Source organism: Netta rufina (assembly GCF_964035555.1).
Source record: "Netta rufina genome assembly, chromosome: 18".
Lineage (NCBI taxonomy): Eukaryota > Metazoa > Chordata > Aves > Anseriformes > Anatidae > Netta > Netta rufina.
The window spans coordinates 10,406,980-10,427,181 of record NC_140142.1 but is presented as its reverse complement, the minus strand read 5'-3'; the positions used below and the strand labels follow the sequence as shown (position 1 = coordinate 10,427,181).

General features: G+C 53.6%; 3 protein-coding genes across 3 annotated transcripts in view; 2 read left to right on the top strand and 1 right to left on the bottom strand.

The window, feature by feature from the left end:
• The window catches only part of LOC311216457 (antigen WC1.1-like), a gene marked incomplete at both ends in the record, with an annotated part of 568,360 nt that overhangs the window by 352,052 nt on the left and 196,106 nt on the right, over nucleotides 1–20,202 (top strand). The window lies entirely within an intron of this gene.
• LOC311216631 (olfactory receptor 14A16-like) lies at nucleotides 1,439–2,386 on the top strand (the record flags this gene model as incomplete). Its single annotated transcript, XM_084298163.1, has 1 exon — nucleotides 1,439–2,386. The coding sequence occupies one exon, from the start codon at nucleotides 1,439–1,441 to the stop codon at nucleotides 2,384–2,386; it is 948 nt and encodes a 315-aa protein (XP_084154289.1).
• LOC311216630 (scavenger receptor cysteine-rich type 1 protein M130-like) lies at nucleotides 14,233–19,512 on the bottom strand (the record flags this gene model as incomplete). Its single annotated transcript, XM_084298162.1, has 9 exons — nucleotides 14,233–14,330; nucleotides 14,950–15,102; nucleotides 15,807–15,902; nucleotides 16,563–16,703; nucleotides 17,146–17,460; nucleotides 17,787–18,101; nucleotides 18,182–18,499; nucleotides 18,608–18,913; nucleotides 19,323–19,512. The coding sequence occupies 9 exons, from the start codon at nucleotides 19,510–19,512 to the stop codon at nucleotides 14,233–14,235; spliced, it is 1,932 nt and encodes a 643-aa protein (XP_084154288.1).

Below are 20,202 nucleotides of genomic sequence, written 5' to 3'. Positions count from 1 at the left end.
CTTGAGCAACACTAGTAGGATTTGTTCCTGCCCATGGCAGGGGGGACTGGAACTTGATGGTCTTTGGGGTCCCTTTAACCCAAAGCATTGTATGTTTCTATGACTCTGTGGGCTGACAAGTGGTTTTGTAGCATATGTAGACAGAGAGATTTGAGTTTCTGTGGAAAAGTCGTGTCATCTCTTCCCCCACACACACTCCACAGCATCCCAGCAATATCTACAAGTGCTTGGAAGAGGTGGTATTCACCCTGCCTTTCACGTTGAGGGTGTCTGGTCACATAATGGGACAAGAACAGATGATTCTCCTGCCAACATCTTCTATGGAATTAGGAGCAAAGACAGCACTGGAAATAAATCCTGATCAAAACTTTAGAGAAGTGATTGTATCCCAAAAGACTGCTTGAGTGTGATTCAAAGTTGATTTCCCTGGAGGCCCAGGGACTTGTCAAGAGCTCCCTGTGCTGATGAGCTGGGCTCCTGGGCTCCTGGGTCCAACGGGAGCTCATAGCAAGCGGGCAGCACTGCAGAGAGACAGCTCTGCCCAGGAGCAGCTCCTCTGCACAGCACAGCAGCAGGGCTGAGGGCACTGCCTGCAGGGGACAAGGGCAGTGAGAAAAGGGAGGGAGATGTTAAAGGCAGTGTGGAGGGGGGATGCTGAGAGCTGATTGTGGGAGAAATCCTCACAGCCCTGAACAGGGTAAGTCTCTGGCTACAGGACAATGCAGCTGTTGTTCCTGGTGCCATCTGCAGATTTGCTGGCAAATCCCACAGCCTATGGGAGCTTTCAGGAGGACTCAGGATTCAGGAGGAGTTTTTTTGGATAAGAGGAAAATGACAAATTCCAGAGCAGGGATTACCTTCCAAAGCTGTCAGAGGAATAAAACATGAGGTTTCCTTCTTGTGGGGCCAGCTGCAAGTTGTGCAGCCGGGCGTTTAGACGGGGTGTCCAGGGCTGTGGTGCAGAGCAGGGTCCCTGCTGTGCCCCAGGGGCTGTGTGCCGGGGCAGGGCCTCTGCTGCCTTCCAAGCTCAGCACTCAGCCTGCCTGGGGATCTGCCCAGGACACTGCGGGGAGAAGCTGTGGGAGGAAGGAGGCCACCCAGAAGAGTAGGGGGGAGTCTTTCTGCTTCCCAGAGCCTGCTACCTGGGGCAGGTACCTGTCTCAGAGACCACCACCAGTCCCTGGTGGTCTTTATCATGTACCTACAGGGCAGTACTGACCCTTCCAGAGAGCAAAGTTGACTAACCTGATCTCTTAGGCATTCTTAGGCAACCAAATCAAAAGCTCCAGGCAGAAGCATGTATTCTTCCCTGGAAAAGGCAGTGTGTCTTGTTGAGGATGTTTCAATGAGATATGGCTTAGGTTTTGCTCAGAAAACACTATCTAACTTGCCTCTTTAAATTCCTCCATAAATAGGCTGCTATGCCCAGAAGCAGCAAATGTCCAACAGCAGCTTCTCCACAGAGTTCCTCCTCCTGCCATTTGCAGACACACATGAGCTGCAGCTCCTGCACTTTGGGCTCTTCCTGGGCATCTACCTGGCTGCCCTCCTGGGCAACGACCTCATCCTCACAGCCATAGCCTGCGACCACCACCTCCACACCCCCATGTACTTCTTCCTCCTCAACCTCGCCCTCATTGACCTGGGGTCCATCTCCACCACTGTTCCCAAAGCTATGGCCAATTCCCTGTGGGACACCAGGGCCATTTCCTTCTTCGGTTGTGCTACCCAGGTCTTTATGTTTGTCACATTTGTCACAGCAGAGTTTTCTCTTCTCACCGTCATGGCTTATGACCGCTACATTGCCATCTGCAAACCCCTGCACTATGGAACAATAATGGACAACAGAACTTGTGTCAACATGGCAGCAGCTGCCTGGGGCAGTACTTTTCTCTATGCTGTGCTGCACACTGCCAATACCTTTTCCCTTCCCCTCTGCCAAGGCAATGCCCTGGACCAGTTCTTCTGTGAAATTCCCCAGATCCTCAAGCTCTCCTGCACTGATGCCTATATCAAAGAGGCTAGGCTTATTGTGGTTAGTGCCTCTTTATTATTTGTGTGTTTTGTTTTCCTTGTGCTGTCCTATGTGCAGATCTTCAGGGTTGTGCTGAGGATCCCCTCACAGCAGGGCCGACATAAAGCTTTTTCCACATGCCTCCCTCACCTGGCCGTAGTCTCCCTTTTCTCCAGCACTGCCATATTTGCCTACCTGAAGCCCCCCTCCATGTCCTCCTCCTCCCTGAATCTTTTGCTGGCGGTTCTGTACTCGGTGGTGAGTCCAACAGTGAACCCCCTCATCTACAGCATGAGGAACCAGGAGCTGAAAGATGCAGTGTGGAAAGTGATGAATGAGTGTTTTTCAGAAGGAATAAACTGCCTGTCTTAGAATCATAGAAACATAGAACTGCCTGGTTTAGAAGAGACCTCAAAGATCATCTAGTTCCAACCCCCCCCGCCATGGGCAATTATGTCACCCACTAGATCAAGTTTGCCAGGGCCCCATCCACCCAGGCCTTGTAGACCTCCAAGGATGGGGCATCCAGAAGTTCTGTGGGCAACCTCTTACAGTGCCTCACCGCCCTCTGAGTGAAGAATTTCCTTCTAACCTCTAATCAAAATCTCTGCTCTTTTAGTTTAAAACCATTCCCCCTTGTCCTGTCATTATTTGATTGAGCAAAGAGTTGTTCTCCATCTTTTCTTATGCCCCCTTTAATTACTGAGAAGATGCAATCATCACAGACAGCCCCTCGTAACCACCGTTCCCTGCACTGGGCTTTTGCTCCAGCTCAGACAGGTGGTTTGTAGGCAATGAATTCACCCTAAAGCCTTCTCTTCTGCAGGCTAAACCAACCCAACTCTCTCAGCCTTCCTTCATAGGAGGGGTGCTCCAGCTCCTTGATCATCTTTGTGGCCCTCCTCTGGACCTGTTTTAACAGATCAACATCCTTCTTGTGCTGGGGCGCCAAACCTGGATTCAGTACTCCAAGTGGGGCCTCACAATAGCAGAGTAGAGGGGAACAATCACCTCCCTCGACCTTCTAGCCACTCATCCTTTGATGAATGCCGGGATGCAGTTGGCCTTCTGGGATGCAAGCTCGCACTGATGGCTCATGTTGAACAGTTCATGTCCACGAGAACAAGAATCTTCTTTGCAGGGCTGCTCTCAATGCGTTCTTCTTCCAGTCTGTCCTCGTGTCCAATTGCCCTGAGACAGGTGTAACGCCTTGCACTTGGACTTGCTGAACATCTTCAGTTTCTCATGGACCCACTTCACAAGCTAGTTCAGATCCCTTTGGATGGCATTCCCTCCCTTCTATTGCATCAACTGCACCACTGAGTTTAGTGTCACCTGCAAACTTGCAGAGGATGCTCTCGAACCCACTGTCTAGTTATTTTTCTGCATATCATTCATAATGTAACTCATTAAAGGCCCAGATGCAGGTTTGTTTGTTTTTTATTTTGTTTGAGTGTATATTTTTCTTTATATTGCTTGTGAAATTATTGTCCACAAAGAAATATCTTTGTTCATATTCTTTCATTTAAGTATCTACATGTCCCATGTGACTCCCAGACTTAGTGTAAACAAGGAGGCAGGCTCTCTGTGTATTTAAATAAAAGAAACGACCCTGCAGTGATATGCTTGCCCGCGATCCTCCCTCAGAGACCTGCAGTGAAGCTGCAGGGGCACTTGGCTGTGTGCAGGGGTGGAGGGAAGAAGTGTCCTGGTACAGCAGCACTGCCAAGGAGCCCCAGAGCTTCTTCTTTCCCAAGCTGCTCTCCCTTTCACCTAGTACTCTCCTACAGAGCCCTTGTGTTGCTGCAAGGACTCATTGCTCTTGTCTCTTGCTCACCGTGCTGCTCTGGGGCAGTTCTGTGTCCACAGGCAGGGACAGGCCAGGGGCACTTCTCTAATACAGCTGGCTCCGTACCAGCATCTGCAGCATAGAAGGATCTGCTGAGGGCAGTGCCTGAAGGCTCAGATATTCTCCCAAAGCTACTCCCATGGATATTGCAAAGTAAAGATAACTTTTTGAAGTATAGATATAGTGCTAAATCTGGGTGGGAACAGGCAAAGGAGAGCTCTGCAACTGCAGGGAACACAGCCGGTACAGGGAAAGCAGTCTGCTGCATTGTCATACCTCAATTGACATTTTGTAGACTGAATACAGTGAATCACCCCAAAACATCTAATGACATTGGAAATAAGTTGGATGCAATGATCCTTGTGGGTCTCTTCCATCTTGGCTATTCCGTGAGTCTCTGACTCTGAAGAAGTCCGGCTATCTGTACGCACCCTCCATGGCCAAAGAACCACTTGTGTGGGAGGCAGTCAGTGGCAGTGCCCCCATCCAGCTGGCTCTGCCTTCCCAGCCTGACCAGCACGGCCCTGCAGAGTGCCCCACAGCCCCATGCACCACAGTCCCCTAGCTCTACAGAGCAGCACTGCCAGCTGGGGGGCTGTGGTCAGCATGGGCAGGGGCTGCAGGAATGGCTGCTCAGGCCAGCCCAGACGTGCTGGCCTGGGACAAGACTGTGTGGGACATGGGGTGTCCTGGGAGCAGAGCAGGGCTCTGTGTGTGTGCAGTGGTGGTGCCTGAGGAGCCCCAGGGCCAGCAGTGTGGTGCTGTGCTGGGGAATAAGGCTGGCCTGGGTGGTTGCAGGCTCCCCTGGTGAGTAGTGTCCTGGGGTATCTCCTGCAGATGGCAGCAGCAGGGACACTGCACTGACCCCCCACTTCTCCATTTGCTGCTTTGTTGCCATCCCAGCCTAGGCTGCTCTGCTGGGCCAGGCTGGGCTGGGCTGGGCTTAGCTGGGGAGACTAGAGGCAGGTGTGGAGAGCTGGGGAGGGTCTGGGATGTGCTGGCCTCCTAGGAGACACTGGGAGGACCAACAGGGTGGACACTGCCACTGTCCATTTCCACGTGCCTCCCTCACCTGGCTCTGGTCCCCCTGTTTGTGAGCACTGGCTCCTTTGCCTACCTGAAGTTCCCTTCATTCTCCACCCCATCCACGCACCTGCTGGTGGCAGTTCTATACTCATCCCTGAATCTTTTGCTGGCGGTTCAGTACTCAGTGGTGCCTCCAGCAGTGACCTCCCTCATCTACTTCATAAGGAACCAGGAGCTCAGGGATGCAGTGAGGAAACTCTTTGAATACATGCTTCAAGCAAGTCTTTGCAGACATTCTTCTTCTACATTAATCATGTGCCTACAATCGTTTCAGGACACTGACGTTTTCTGAAATTAACTGTTAGGACAATTTTCTTTAATTTTTATTTATTTATTAATACAGTCTAAAGCTGGTGAATTTGACTTACTTTTATTCTTAGTGTCTGCTATGTTTTTCTTTTTTTTGTTGTTTTTTTAAGTTTTGACCCAATGCTCTAATGTACTTATAGAACTGGGCTTCTTGTGCAGATAATGCCAATAAAGAAGAGAGCAGAATTTTACTGGTCTCATGTCCCATCTCCTCCCATCTCTTCTGCACCTGAGGGAGCAGCCCCAGCATGCACGAAGAGCTCAGACCGAGAGCCCAGCTGCCACATGGAGGAGCAGCCCCAGTGGCCTTTGGGGCTGCCCCTCACTGCCCACAGGGCTCTGCCTCTCTGCTGCCTGCAGGTCGGGGCTTCTGCTTCCCTGGAGCCATGGCCATGGCCAGCAGCAGGAAATGGCTGTTTCCCTGCTGCTCTCTTTTGGCTTCCACTTTGTTCTCTTGTTCTTTTGCATTTCTCTTAGCCCTCAGATCTTGTGTACTTTGGTGACAGTCCTGATGTCTCCACAGTGGCATCTCTGCCACATCTCTGCACTCATCTTCCAAAGATAGTGTCAGAAATACAACTCAGGACACCTTCTCTGGACAGGCCTGTTACTTTTCTGGGCTTCACCATGGATCAGAGTCCCCTAGAGATCACTGAAAGACTGTGAGATGTCTTCTTGGTTGCACATAGCCTAGCAAATAGTAGCTGGCCTTTTACTAGCCTGGGAGTGTCCCAAAGGTGCTGGGACTGATGGCAAATGGTATCCTGGAGGGGAATCTGGAGCTGCCCTGTGCCTGGGCCAGGTCTCTTGTGCTGGCCTGGGGACTGGGGCTGGACCTGTGGGACACAGGCACTCTGTGCTGGGGATCTCCCAGGCAAGAGACCAGGAGTCCTACATCTTCATGGACCTCCATTTCCAGAGCCATGGCTGGCCCCAAAGGATCTACATCCTTCAGGTGAATTTTCAGGATCTCTATTCATCACAGGAGAAGAAATACTGATGTTCACCTGTACTTGCATTGTCATCGCTTTCTCCATCATGGTGTACACCCTCATCTTCCAGGTACTTCCACCCATCTCGAATAAACAATCCCTGTTGAATGTCCCCTTTCCAGATGCCTGTCTGGACCTATGCACTTCCCATGGTTCTCCTGCTTTGTCCTCCCCTTACTCTTTGATCATTCAGACTGCTCTCACTGACCCAGTTGCTGCTTTGAGCTTCATTGAGTTCAAGGTTGCCCATCGATTAGCAGTCTGCCTAATGGTTTCTGTAGCAAGCTCCTCATCATTTATCATTGAATTAAGATCATATGGAATCATACTAATCTTAATACCTATAAATCTGACTGGAGACATATAAGATGAGGTGCTTGCTTTGCTGTTTGGAAAATTGCTGCATGTTTTCTTGTTGATTGTTTTAAAATAAGGAAAAACCCTTCTGTGTGCAGCCAGGTCTCTAAGGAAAGCCGGTGGGAGCTGGTGCAAAGGGGCTGTAACATCCAGCTGCAGACTTCAGTGCAGAATTGTAGTGTAAGAAAAAGTGATACAAGCACCAGGTGGCCAATGACAGAAATGTCAGGGTTGGGGTGGTGAGGACCAAGGTTGCCCATGCACTGTCAGGCCTCAAGACTCTGCTTTTCCTCCCTATGGATGTCTCCATAGGGGAAGCCCTGGATTAATATCAATTGAAGAAAGATGCTCAATACTGAAATGCAACAATATTCATCCTTCCAAATGAGAAAAGATTTGTATTAGGTGCTTTTTGAAATCTTCCTCCTTAAATACAGCATGAAAGCTCCCCAATTAGTTGTCCAAGTCTTGAAGACTTGAATAAAACTATGGAAGACATATGGTTCCTTAGGTGTTTCTGCCTTTTAATGAGTTCCATGGTGGATTTTGGTGCTCAGTCTGTGAACATCAGGTACTGAGAGGAGAATGATGCAACTACTTGAGAACATAAAGTCAGAAGGAAAAGTTGAAGTGACTTGGAGTATTAATGGGCCCCACTGAGGGCTGTTACCAAGAGATTCTCCTCAGGGACTTGTTAGGACAGATAATTGGAGGCCATGATTACAGATAGGCAAAGCACAGTGCTGAGAAAAGTCTGGGTTTGTTGTGCTGAAATAAAAGGGCCAGGTCCTGACTCCAGCCACTGGAAGGGAATGTCCTGCACTCCCGTGTCTGGCTCTGGGCTCTTGCCTGGGGTCTGTGGGATTTATGGTGGGCAGTGTGATGCCTCAAGAAGGACAATGGTATGACACCTTCCTGCCTCTGCACAGGGTCTCAAGAAAGCAATGAGCCCCCTTGCAATGACTGTATCTCATCTCCTCAGAAGCTCTATCCAAAGGGACAAAAAAGTCAGGGCTGCTGGGGCCTTCTCTTCTTGACAGTGCCCACCACTTTGTCCTCTCCAGACTTTCCTATGTTGCCCCACACTTTGTCCTATTTCCTTCAAATCTGCAGACACCCATCTCTGTTAACCACCTTGCTCTCATCCTAGCATTTCCGTGGTTTCACCGATGTCTCATTAACCCTCACCAGCTGTTCCTTGAAACACAAAACTGATCAAAGTGTCTGATCAAAGACACTCTTTGGGTGACCTCTAGCACCACAGTACAACTCTTTTTTTGGGACATTTTGTCTTCTTCATGGCCAATGCCAACCTTCCAAGGTGCATTTTCTGGCAGGTTTTTCACTCCTGCTCTTTCCTACTAATAAAGAAAGTTCCACCTGGGTGGAAACCAGTCCTAAAGTAGGCATCCCAACCCATTGGCCTTCTTGCGGCCTGTCAGCCAACCAGACAGATGTCACCTCACGAGCATCTTCCAAGCCATGGGCCTGCTTCTGGCCTTGCAGCTTCTTGTTTAGACATACCCAAGCCTTGTGCCTCCTGCTGTCCAGTTGTGTACTCAGACAGAAGGGACAGGACAACCCACATTCAGGCCTTCTTTCTGTCTGGGTCCTCCTGGGTATGTAGGCAGAGGGGATCCCACAGTCAGCATGCCAACCAGGTGCCTTCTGCTGGCCTTCCAGGACCACTGTCAGATGTCAGCCAAAAAGTACAGATCCAAGGTATAAGTGTAACCTTTCAGATACTTCAGACAGAAGTGACCTCACAGTCCCTTTCTGTGACACGTTCCTGCTGCTGCCCTATCAACTGCAGAGACAGAAATGACCTCACAGTCCCTTTCACAGGCCAGTTCCTCCTGCTGGTTTGGGAGATCCTGTGGTAGAGCTGAGCTCATCAGAGCATTCCCACCCATCTCCTCCTTGTGGCCTACAAGCTGATCAAATCCATGGCCCCTCACGTTCATCTTTGAATGCAATGTGACTGCACAGGAATCTCATGGTTACTGACCTGCCCCAAGAGAACAAGAACCTATGTTAAGGGTTAGGAAAAGGGTTAAAGGTGAGCAGGTTAATGCACAGGAAGACAGGCTTTGGAAGTTAGTTGTTCATGTTATGGCATTAGGGACTATGGCAAAGCTTTCTGGGTGAGAGATTAAGCAGATGTTTAGTGGGACGGTTTGTTGTTCTGCTTGTGGTGTCAGGTCTGTGGTTAGGGTATGGGCAAGTTGTTTGATTGAAGGTTTTGTTTAGGTCTGCAAGAAGACTAGGGATAAATAGAGCATTTTAGTGGTATTGTTAAGGGCAGGGATGAGGGTGAGCAAGAGAGGAAAGGTAATGGAAAGGGGTTATGGACTAATTTTGGCTTCAGGGGATATTGTGGTCAAAAATTAGAGCGGTGGATTCCTGCCAGGATGTGGAGTGGCATTTAGATTTAGGTATTAATGTAAGAGGTTAAAATAGGGTAAGGGCCTCGCATGGCTGCTTCAAGTCAGCTTTATGGTGGGATCAACATTTCCTGAATATTCTTACCTCTTCAAAATAGCTAGCTTCTGCTGTCCAAGCTCCTCTTTCCTCCCCCAAATCTTACATCTCTCCTGGCCAGGCTCCTCCTGCCTTCGTCGTAAAGAAGTGTTTACCAAAATCCAACCTAAACCTCCTCTGGAACAAGTTTAGCCTATTCCCCCTTGTCCTATAAAAGGGCACGTGGGAGAATAGACTACTGCCCACCTCTCTACTGGAGGATGAGGGGTGGGATGCCTCAGGTGAATCCCATCCAGCCCTACTGACTTGTGTACATCTAAGTGCTGTAGCAGGTGTCCAACCATGTCCTCATGGAATATGAGGGCCACATTCTGCTCCCCATCCCTTCCACCAATCAGGGGGATGGGTATCCAGAGAACTTCCACTTGCAGGGCAAGCAGGCGATCAGGCCCAGTCAGCATGGCTTTATGAAAGGCAGGTCCTGCTTGACGAACCTGATCTCCTTCTATGACAGAGTGACGCGCTGGGTGGATGAGGGAAAGGCTGTGGATGTGGTCTACCTTGACTTCAGCAAGGCTTTTGACACCGTCTCCCACAGCATTCTCCTCAAGAAACTGGCTGCTCTTGGCTTGGACTGGCGCACTCTTCGTTGGGTTAGAAACTGGCTGGAAAGCTGGGCCCAAAGAGTCGTGGTGAATGGAGCCAAGTCCAGTTGGAGGCCAGTGACTAGTGGCGTCCCCCAGGGCTCGGTGCTGGGGCCGGTCCTCTTTAATATCTTCATTGATGATCTGGATGAGGGCATCGAGTGCACCCTCAGTAAGTTCGCAGATGACACCAAGTTAGGTGTGTGTGTCGATCTGCTTGAGGGTAGGAAAGCTCTGCAGGAGGATCTGGATAGGCTGCACCGATGGGCTGAGGTCAACTGCATGAAGTTCAACAAGGCCAAGTGCCGGGTCCTCCACCTGGGGCGCAATAACCCCAAGCAGAGCTACCGGCTGGGAGATGAGTGGTTGGAGAGCTGCCAGGCAGAGAAGGACCTGGGAGTGATGGTGGATAGTCGGCTGAATATGAGCCAGCAGTGTGCTCAGGTGGCCAAGAAGGCCAACGGCATCCTGGCTTGTATCAGGAACAGCGTGACCAGCAGGGCTAGGGAGGTGATCGTCCCCCTGTACTCAGCTCTGGTGAGGCCGCACCTCAAGTACTGTGTTCAGTTTTGGGCCCCTCGCTACAAGAAGGACATCGAGGTGCTTGAGCGGGTCCAGAGAAGGGCGACGAAGCTGGTGAGGGGCCTGGAGATCAAGTCCTACGAGGAGCGGCTGAGGGAGCTCGGCTTGTTCAGCCTGGAGAAGAGGAGGCTCAGGGGCGACCTTATCGCTCTCTATGGGTACCTCAAGAGAGGCTGTAGCGAGGTGGGGGTTGGCCTGTTCTCCCACGTGCCTGGTGACAGGACGAGGGGGAATGGGCTTAAGTTGAGCCAGGGGAGTTTTAGGTTAGATGTTAGGAAGAACTTCTTCACTGAAAGGGTTGTGAGGCACTGGAACAGGCTGCCCAGGGAAGTGGTGGAGTCACCATCCCTGGAAGTCTTCAAAAGACGTTTAGATGTAGAGCTTAGGGAAATGGTTTAGTGGGGACTGTTAGCGTTAGGTCAGAGGTTGGACTCAATGATCTTGAGGTCTCTTCCAACCTAGAAAATTCTGTGATTCTGTGATTCTGTGAGAACAACTGGTCTTGCTGCTAAAGACTGAGGCAAAGATGGTATTAAGCACCTCAGCCTTTTCTTCATCTCTTGTCACTAAGTTTCCTCCTGTATCCAGTAAAGGATGAAGATTCTCTTTAGTCCTCCTTTTTGTGTTTCTGTATGTATAAAAACATTTTGTTATCTTTAACAACAGTAGCGAGAGTGAGTGCCAGATGAGCTTTGGCCTTTCTAATTTTGTCCCTGCACAGCCTCATGACATCCTTATAGTCTTCCTGAGTGGCCTACCCTCTTTTCCAAAGGTCATAAACCCTCTTTTTCTTCCTAAGCTCTAGCCACAACTCTCTGTTCAGCCAGGCCAGTCTTCTTCCATGCTGGCTCATCTTTGGGCACGTGGGGATGGAAAGTCTGCTCCTGAGCCTTGAAGATTTCCTTCTTGAAGAGTGCTCAACCTTTGTGGACCCCTCTGCCCTTCAGAACTGCCTCCCAAGGCACTCTGCCAACCAGTGTCCTGACCAGCTCAAAATCTGCTTGTAGAATGCCTCATCTGTCTCCTCATCCTGATTTGGCGGTCAATAAGATATCCCCACCAGGATGCCTGCCTCGTTGGCCTTCCCGCTGACCCTAACCTATAGGTACCCAACAATATCATTCCAAGATTGAAGTTCTGCAACATCAAAACACTCCCTAATATAGAGACCCACACCACCACCCTTTCTGTCCTGTCTGTCTCTTCTGAAGAGCCCATAACCAGTCATTGCAGCACTCCGGTCATGGGATTGGTCCCACCACGTTCCAGTGATGGCAACCAGGTCACAGCATGCCTTTTATTTCTTTTATTTCTTTTTTATTTATTTTATTCATTTATTTATTATTTTATTTTTATTTTATTTATTCATTGCTATTGAGCAATGGCTACATTTATATTATATTGTACATGCAATAATAAAATCTCTGTTTATGGCCCAGAAGAATTAGGCACTTCAAATGTCACTCAGATGTCACTCTGCCATCTCCAATATCACCTGGTGTCTGCCTCTGAACAGCTTCCTCTTGGTCTCTTTCTCCATCCAAAGTGCTGAGAGCTGAGACAAGCAGCTTCCATGCTGCCTGGTTTGTGCCCACCTGAACCAAGGCAAGAGGAATCCCAACTCCAGTGGGATTCTGTGAGGCACGGGGAGGCAGCTAAGCCCCCTTCTAGCCTCTGAACTGCAAACAAAATATGAGATGCCTGGTTTGACTCAGCTGAAACTACGGGACAATAATGGACAGCAGAAATCGTGTGTACATGGCTGCAGCTGCCTGGGGCAGTGGCTTTCTCTATGCTGTGTTGCACACTGCCAATAGCTTTTCCTTCCCCCTCTGCCAAGGCAATGTCTTGGATCACTTCTTCTGTGAAATTCCCCAGATCCTCAAGCTCTCCTACTCAAATGCCTACCTCAGAGAAGTTGGGCTTATTGTGCCTAGTGTGTGTTTAGCCTTTGGGTGTTTTGTTTTCCTTGTGCTTTCTTACATGCAGATCTTCAGGGCCATGCTGAGGATCCCCTCACAGCAGAGATGAAACAGAGCCTTTTCCACATGCCTCCCTCACCTGGCTGTTGCCTCCCTGTTTCTCAGCACTGCCTTTTTTGCCTACCTGAAACCCCCCTCTATGTCCTTCTCCTCCCTTAATCTTTTTCTGGCAGCTCTGTACTCGGTGGTGCCTCCAGCAGTGAACCCCCTCATCTACAGCATGAGGAATCAGGAGCTGAAGGATGTAGTATGGAAAGTGATGACTGGATGTTTTTCAGAAGGAATAAATTGCATATGGTCTTAATGTTAACTGTATACAGACCCAGAAATCTTTTTGTTTTTTTTTCTATTTTTTTCTTTTTTACTTTGCTTTACTCCTCATAGTGTTTCCCACAAAGAAATATCATTGTTCATACCTTCCTACACTGTATGTACCTGTCTCACATGACTCCAAGTCTTTGTATAAATTGTGGGTCAGGCTTTCTTTGTATTTCAATAAAAGAAAGGACCATGCATTGGCTTACTTGCCTGATACCCTTCCTTGTAGACCTGTGGTGGAGCTTCAGGGACACATGGCAGAGGTGGAGGGGAGAAGGGTCCTGCCACAGCAGCATTGCCAGGCTGCACCTGTGATTGTTCCCTGTTCTTGGACAGCACCCACAGAGACAGTGAATTCACCTGCCTCTGTACACAGTGGGTGAGAGGGATAATGGCAGACAGGCTTCTTTCAGGAGGAAAGAGGGAGCTGCCAGGAGAGCCCAAGCACTCGGCAGGGACAGTGTGTGCCCAGGAGTCAGTAGCACATGGAACCCATAGAGCACAGGCATGTCCCAGGTGGAGCCACCCTGAGGTGCTAAATCTGGGTGGGAAAAGCAGAGCTCTGCTACTCCAGGGAACACTGCAGGCATAGGGAAAGCTCTCTGTTGAATTGGTTGTTATACCTCAGATGAAATTTCATGGACTGAATACAGTGAATCACCCCAAAACATATCCTGACATTGGAAGTGAGCTGGACTCAATGATCCTTGTGGGTCCCTTCCAGCTCAGAATATTCCATGAGTCTCTGACTCTGAAGAAGGCCAGCTATCTGTGCCGGCTATCCATGGCCAAGGAACCACTTGTGTGGGAGGCAGTCAGTGGCAGTGTCCCCCACCAGCTGGCTCTGCTTTCCCAGCCTGACCAGCACGGCCCTGCAGAGTGCCCCCACGGCTCCACACACCACAGCCCCCTTGCTCTGCAGAGCAGCACCACCAGCTGGGGGCTGTGGGCAGCACGGGCAGGGGCTGCAGGAATGGCTGCTCAGGCCATCGTCTGCAAACTTACTGAGGGTACACTCAATCCCCTCATCTAGGTCATTAATAAAGGTATTAAACAAGATAGGCCCCAGTACCAACCCCTGGGCGATGCCACTTGTAAAGGGACACCAACTGGACTTAACTCCATTAACCACAACCCTCTGGGCATGGCCCTCCAGCCAGTTCTTCACCCAGAGAAGACTATACACAGCCATGAGAGATGACCCAAAGGGATTAAATAGATGCTCCAATAGGTGTTCCAGCCCACCATCCCACTACCAAAAGCACCTCCCAGCCTGCAGCAGAGGAGCCTGCTGGGGAAGAGCTGGAAGGCTGTGGGGACCCACCAGCAGGAGCTGGTGCCAAGTCCTGCCCAAGGGTCCAAGACATCGCCCTGTTCAGCTCTTTTACCCAATCTTTCCCTGCCTGTGGGTGCTGGGAAGACATCCTTGGGCTTCATGGGGGCCCAAGGCAGCAGAAGGTGGGCACTGCAAGGGAGTGTCTCATGGGACTTCCCAGAGATCCACTTTGCCTGGAAACTGCCTGTGGCTGGCAGGACGGAAATGTCTCTGTCAGTAGGAATAGTGTCCAGGGACCAGGGGCTCTGTCAGCCCCAAAGCCAGACCCCGATCCTGCTGGCTCTAAGATGTGTCCCTTCCCAGCCATTGCATCTTTGAGCTCCTCTCCACTCCATCAGCCTCAGGGAGATGTCCAGAAACATGGTCAGGGAAGACTGGATCTGGGGCAAAGCCCCCAGAGGGTTTTAATATGAGGAAATACCAACATGCAGCATAAAAACGGGGGAATACCAAGAAGGCAAATACCCATGTGCGTCTGCTGACTGCTGGAAAAGGGAGACCATTTCCTGGCACTCATGGCTCTCCCAGTGGCACTGAGCTCTCCTCCCTCCTGGCTGCACCCAGCTGCTCAGCAGGGCTGGGCTCTGCTGGCCTGGGGCTCTGGAACTCTTGTGCATGGGGCTCTGGTGTCACATCCTGGGTGTCCTCATGGGGACATGCCAGAGACACCTCTTCAACATCGTCATAGCCCGTGGTCCCCAGGAAAGGTGACGAGGTGTCTCCCTCAGCTCCAGGGTCCCCAGCACTTCTCCGGGAGCGCAGGCTTCCCCCTGTAAGCATCAAGGCAGGCTGCTGTGGTTGGGCCTGTGGGGTGCCCTTCGGGGCTGTTTATCACCTTCCTCGTCCTCACCAGCCTGAGACATTTGTCCCATTCTCCCAGCCCTCACAAAATGTCCCAGGACAGGTTCTCCATGGACGGTCAGGCTTTCAATATGGCATGGATTCTCCTACGCCTGGGGTTGGCAGCTAGGAAGTGGCTGTGCTGCATTGCCCTCTCACCTGTGGCTGCATCCCTGTGCCCGTCTCCTTCCTCTGGTGTCCTGGGCACTTCCCAGTCCCCCTGCCCAGGGACAGGATCCTCCCCAGGGTCAGAAACCTCCCCAGCATCATCATAGCCATCTGCTGGGTAACCTCCGGGCAGGACAGGGACATCTGAAAGGAGAGGGAAGGTGGTGGCAATGAGAAGAGATGTCCTGCAGAGCAGAGGATGGGAGGGTGTGTGGGGACACAGGGCTGACATGCTGCTGGTGTCAGGGTCACAGCAGAGCCTTCATGCTTCCAGCTCTGTTGATAATACTCGGTGGCACTGCTGTTCATCTGGTCTGTCTGCAGGGAGGAGAAATGGAGCCCTTCCTCCCCTCACCACCTCTTATCCCTGGGTCTGGCCCCAGACCATCCTCCTCCTCATGTGCCTGGGGCAGGGCTGCAGCTGGGTCAGGGACCCATCTGAAAAGGAGGCTGCAGAGAGCTGCAGTGGGTGCTGTGGGATGAGCCCTGCTGCCCTGACTGGTGGTCAGCACTGCTGGGGATGGGCACCCACAGAGCTGGGGGTGCATGGGGAGGAGACCAGTTCCTTGGAAAGAGACAATTCTCAGAGGAACTCCAACAGCTGCCCTGGGAAAGCCCTTCACTTAGTCCTTGATTCAGGGACAAGCAAAGAGGGGCTATCCGCTCTGGGATGGGCAGAGCTGGTGGGGAAGAAGCTCCTTTTTGGGGCTCAGCACCTGCATGCTCTCCCAAAATCCCCACAGCCCAGCGATTTTGGGGACCATGGGCAGGAGCTGCAGGACACAGCCCTGGTCTGGGGCAGGGAGAAAGGGCCCCGCAGATGTGCCTCCACAGGGACCTGCACCCACCTGAGAGACTGAACCTCGGCTGCTTCTCCCACGCCAGGCTGTAAGCGATCTCCTCATACACGGCCTCAGGGAAAGGCTCCCCAGCTCTCCCGGAGCCTGGGGACAGAGGCAGGGCTGGTCTGGGAATGGGCAGAGAGGGACAGGACCCCACTGGGTTCCCTCAGCCCCATTCCCTAGGCCAGCACAGGGCTGTCCCCACAGCACAGCCCCACTGTGTTGTGTTGGCACTGCAACCACATCCCCAGGGAGGGCAGCATCCCCATGGAGATGGTCTGGGGCAGCCTCACACCATCCCTTTGGAGACAGCCCTTGTGCCCCTTTGGTCCCTGGGTCACATCCCACTGCAGACCCTACACCAGTTCCCTCATTCCTCCTCCCCATGGAGCTGCTCCATCTCTGCCCCACACATCAATAGCACAGCCCGTGCCCTGTTGGAGGGTGGCTGACACCACAGTGATGGATTCTGCTGCCCCATGCTCCTCCTGCCAGTGCTGCCCAGAGCACTGCCAGCAGTGCATCCTCCCCGTCTCACCCAGCCCAGCTCTCACATTTCTCTTCTCACCCCAGAACTGATGCCTCAGGCTCTGGGCTCTCTCCACCCCTTGATGTTGGTGCCCCATGGTCTGTCAGTCAGTGGGGCAGCACATGGGGCAGGAGGCAGCACACAGCTCTGCCTGTACCCATCTCCAACACCCCCAGCACCCCCAGCCCTGCCAGGAGTCATCTCCCCTCCAGGACCACTGGGGAAGGACCCACCTCTGCGCTGAGCCCTGGCGCTTCGCACCTGCCCAGCCAGGAGGGCCAGGAGCACCCAGAGGAGGGCCCCCAGGATGATGCAGATGATGACAGGCACCGAGAGTCTCTCGCTGATGGTGGTCGGACGGCCCCGTGGGGGATCTGCATGAACAGGAACATGGCAGGGGCAGTGTCAGACAGAGGTTGGGGGCAGGACATGCCACTCCTGACCACACAAGGCAACAGGGGCTGGGGACGACATGGCTGGGTGATGGGGCAGCTCCCACCCTGCTGGGTACATCACAGACTTCCACCAGCTCCCACATATTCCCTCGAGTCTCACAGCCCAGCATGTAGCCCCCTCCTCCCGACTGGTCTTCTCTGAGACCCCGCCTGGAGGTGCCTCTGCATCCCCCAGGGGCTGCTGGCAGCCTGACCAGGTACTGCTGGTGGGCATGGGTAGCTTTGAAAGCTGAAGTCACCTTTGTTCCTCCAGCAGCTACAAGGTCTAATGCAGAAAGTCAAAGCTTCTCTGGGTTCCTTCTCTGCATTTCACCTTGTCCAGTGGGGAACAGGACCTGGTGCCTTGATGGCTCAGATTTACCATTGCAGGTGATGTGGGTCTCTTCTCGGAGGTCAGTACACGACTGCGGATGCCAGGGAGCAGAGGGACACTGCCAGAAGGAGCTGTTGCTCTTCCCACACTCCACGCGATCCAGCCACGCAATGCCAGACAGCTTGGCATAATTAGAACGCATTTCCAGTTCCCCTTCATTCCCGCAGCCCAGCTCCTTGCACACCAGTGACACCGTCTCGGTGGTCATGGAGTTGGAGCAAACGCTTCCCCACTTCCCATTGTAGAAAATCTGCAGGCGCCCAGAGCAGCCGTCGCTGTTCTCCAGCCTCAGGGCCGTGAACTCTGGAAGGAGGAAAGGCCCCAGACAGAACAGGCTGGTCTGGGGCTGGTGGTACAGAGGCTCCTCTGCACCCCAGGTGCTCAGGAATTCGGAGGCACAGCCAGCAAATCTCTTTTGCATCTGGGGGCAGAGAGGTCTCTGAAATACTCCTTTGCCCTCCCCACTCACTGTCAGGGTGGATGGGCTCCCAAGAGTCTGTGTGAGGTTTTCCCCAGGATGGGCTTGGGCAGGGGACCCAAGGCAGCCAGGGACATCACCGGCCTTGCCCAGCTCTGCCCTCACCCTAGTCTCTGAGGCTCCAGCTCCCAGCCCCACTCCCAGCACAGACCTGAACAGATGACTCCCGCGTCCTCCTTGTGCCCGCAGTCGTGCTGCCCCCAGGCCTCGGCAGGGCAGTCCCAGAGAGCAGCTTCGGCCCCGGAGCAGTTGACGCCATCCAGCCAGATCTGCCCGGAGCCCTCCCCAAACCGAGCAGAGCCGGCTGCCTCCAGGGCCCCTCCGCAGCCCAGCTGGCGGCAAACGACGGCGGCGTCGGCCAGGTCCCAGGCGTCGTCGCAGACGGTGCCCCAGCGTCCCTGGTAGTAGATCTCCACTCTCCCGGCACAGCGCCCGGCCCTGTCCACCAGCCGCACCCGCTGGCTCCCTGCAGCAGGGAGAACCCCAACGCTCAGGGGCTGGCTGCCTTCCCAGCCTGACACCTGGGGGACGTGCAGCACCACTCACCCCGGCACACGACCCCCACGTCCTCCATGATTCCTGTTGCAGGGTGGCTCTGAGGCAGGGAGGTGTTGCAGAGGCTCAGGTTAGCCTCGTGCCCTGCACACCGCACCCCACGCAGCCCCACAGGTCCTGGTCCTCGCTCGGCCCTCACGGGGGTGTAGGCTGCCTCTGCCTCTCCGCACTGCAGCTGCCGGCACACCACGCTGGCCTCCTGCATGTCCCACTGCTCATCCAGGACTCTGCCCCACGTCCCGTGCTGGAAGACCTCCACGCGCCCATCGCACCGGCTCCCTCCGCCCACCAGCCGCAGGGACTTGGGGCCTGGCGAGAGGAGAAATTCAGCCTGGCACTGCCGTGGGGTCCCCAGCTGTGGGTGGCCGTGTCACACACCAGGGGCAAATGGACTTTGCAGCACTGCCCAGCACTCACCTGAGCAAATGACAGCAGCAACATTCTCCTGGGAGCACGGCGAGGCCCCCAGGGCAGTCACCGGGCACTGCCCCAGGTGGGCTTCAGTCCCGTCACAGTGGAACGAGTCTCTCCAGACAGGGCCGGTTCCTCTCCCAAAATGCCCTCCTCCAGGAATGGACTCAGCAAAGCCACAGCCGAGGTGCCGACAGAGAACGTGGGCGTCCGAGAGGTCCCAGCGGGAGGCACAGAGGGTGCCCCATGTCCCCAGCACCTCCACCTCCACCCTGCCCTCACACGCTGTGCTGCCGTTCACCAGCCTGAACCCTGTGTACACAAGGACAAAGGAGGGTGAGAGAGGCCACATTTGTGCTCTTGCTCCCACAGGAGCTGCAGGAGTGGCCAAAGAGACAGCGTGCCTTTCTCCTCCTGCAGCACTCTAATTTTAGGGCTGCAGACCACCACCTCTCCTCACATCTCCCCCACCCAGCACAGCGTAGTGCCCACACTGCTCTCCAGCTCCAACCACAGCCCCCATGGCCATCATCCCACTCAAAGTCCTTACGTGTGCAGGTGACATGAGTGCCATTGCTGTGGGTGCAGGCCTTGTCCTTGGGGGCCCCCGTGGGGCAGAAGGAGAGGACGGATTCATTCCCCACACACTGCAGCTCTCTGTCCCAGACAGGACCGGCCCCTTCTCCCAGCTGAGCTGCCCCATGGACAGACAGGGCTGTGCCACACTGCAGCTCCCTGCACACCACCTCGGCAGCTTTGGCACCAAAGTGGGAGTGACAGACAGCTTTCCACTGGTCCCTGTCATAGACCTCCAGACTTCCTGAGCAAGGGCTGTCCCCTCCGACCAGCCGGACAAATCCTGGAGCAACCAAGGAGACCTGTGAGTTCCCAGAGCCCTCTGGCACTTCCATGCCCACCTCCCACCTCATCCCTAAGGTGGCCACATGCAGAGCCCCACGGCCAGCCCAGCAGCTCTCAGGGTGTGCTGATGGCACGAAGAGGTCAGGGCCCCCCTGCTGCTTCTCAGAAACCAGCCCAGCACCCATGTCCTCTTTTCCAAGCCCCCAGCCGCAGGAACCGCTCCAACTGCTGCTGCCCGGAGTCCCTGGGCTGCCTGGCCCCAGACCCAGCACTGCAGCACCTGCAGCACGTGGGCCCAGGGAAACAGGCCCAGGAACTCAGGGCTACTTCAACCTGCTCTGCCCCACAAGGCTCAGGCCAGTTAGAAGAAATCCTTGGAGCTGCCAAAAAGCCCCTTTTTCCCAGGGGCTGCTGGGGCTCTTGGGGAGCTGCTGTTACATGGGGCACATCTGGGGAGCAGGTTAAGGAGGGGGTGTCCTCAGGGAGGGATAGTGTGGTGCCAGGCATGCACGTCCCCAGCCACCAGCCAGACAGAGGGCAGGAGAGCAGGCAGAGAGCAGCCCTGGGTTGACACAAGCTCCTGGTGTGAGGGCAGGCAGAGAGGAGAGCCAGGAGGTGCTGGCACAGCCCCTGCGGCACAGGGCAGGTAGGAGAGGCTGGGCAGTGGGTCAGCACTGCCTGGAGGGCCTGTGTCTCTGGGGGCTGGCTCTCATGGGGTGACCCCAGGACAGGAACAAGGT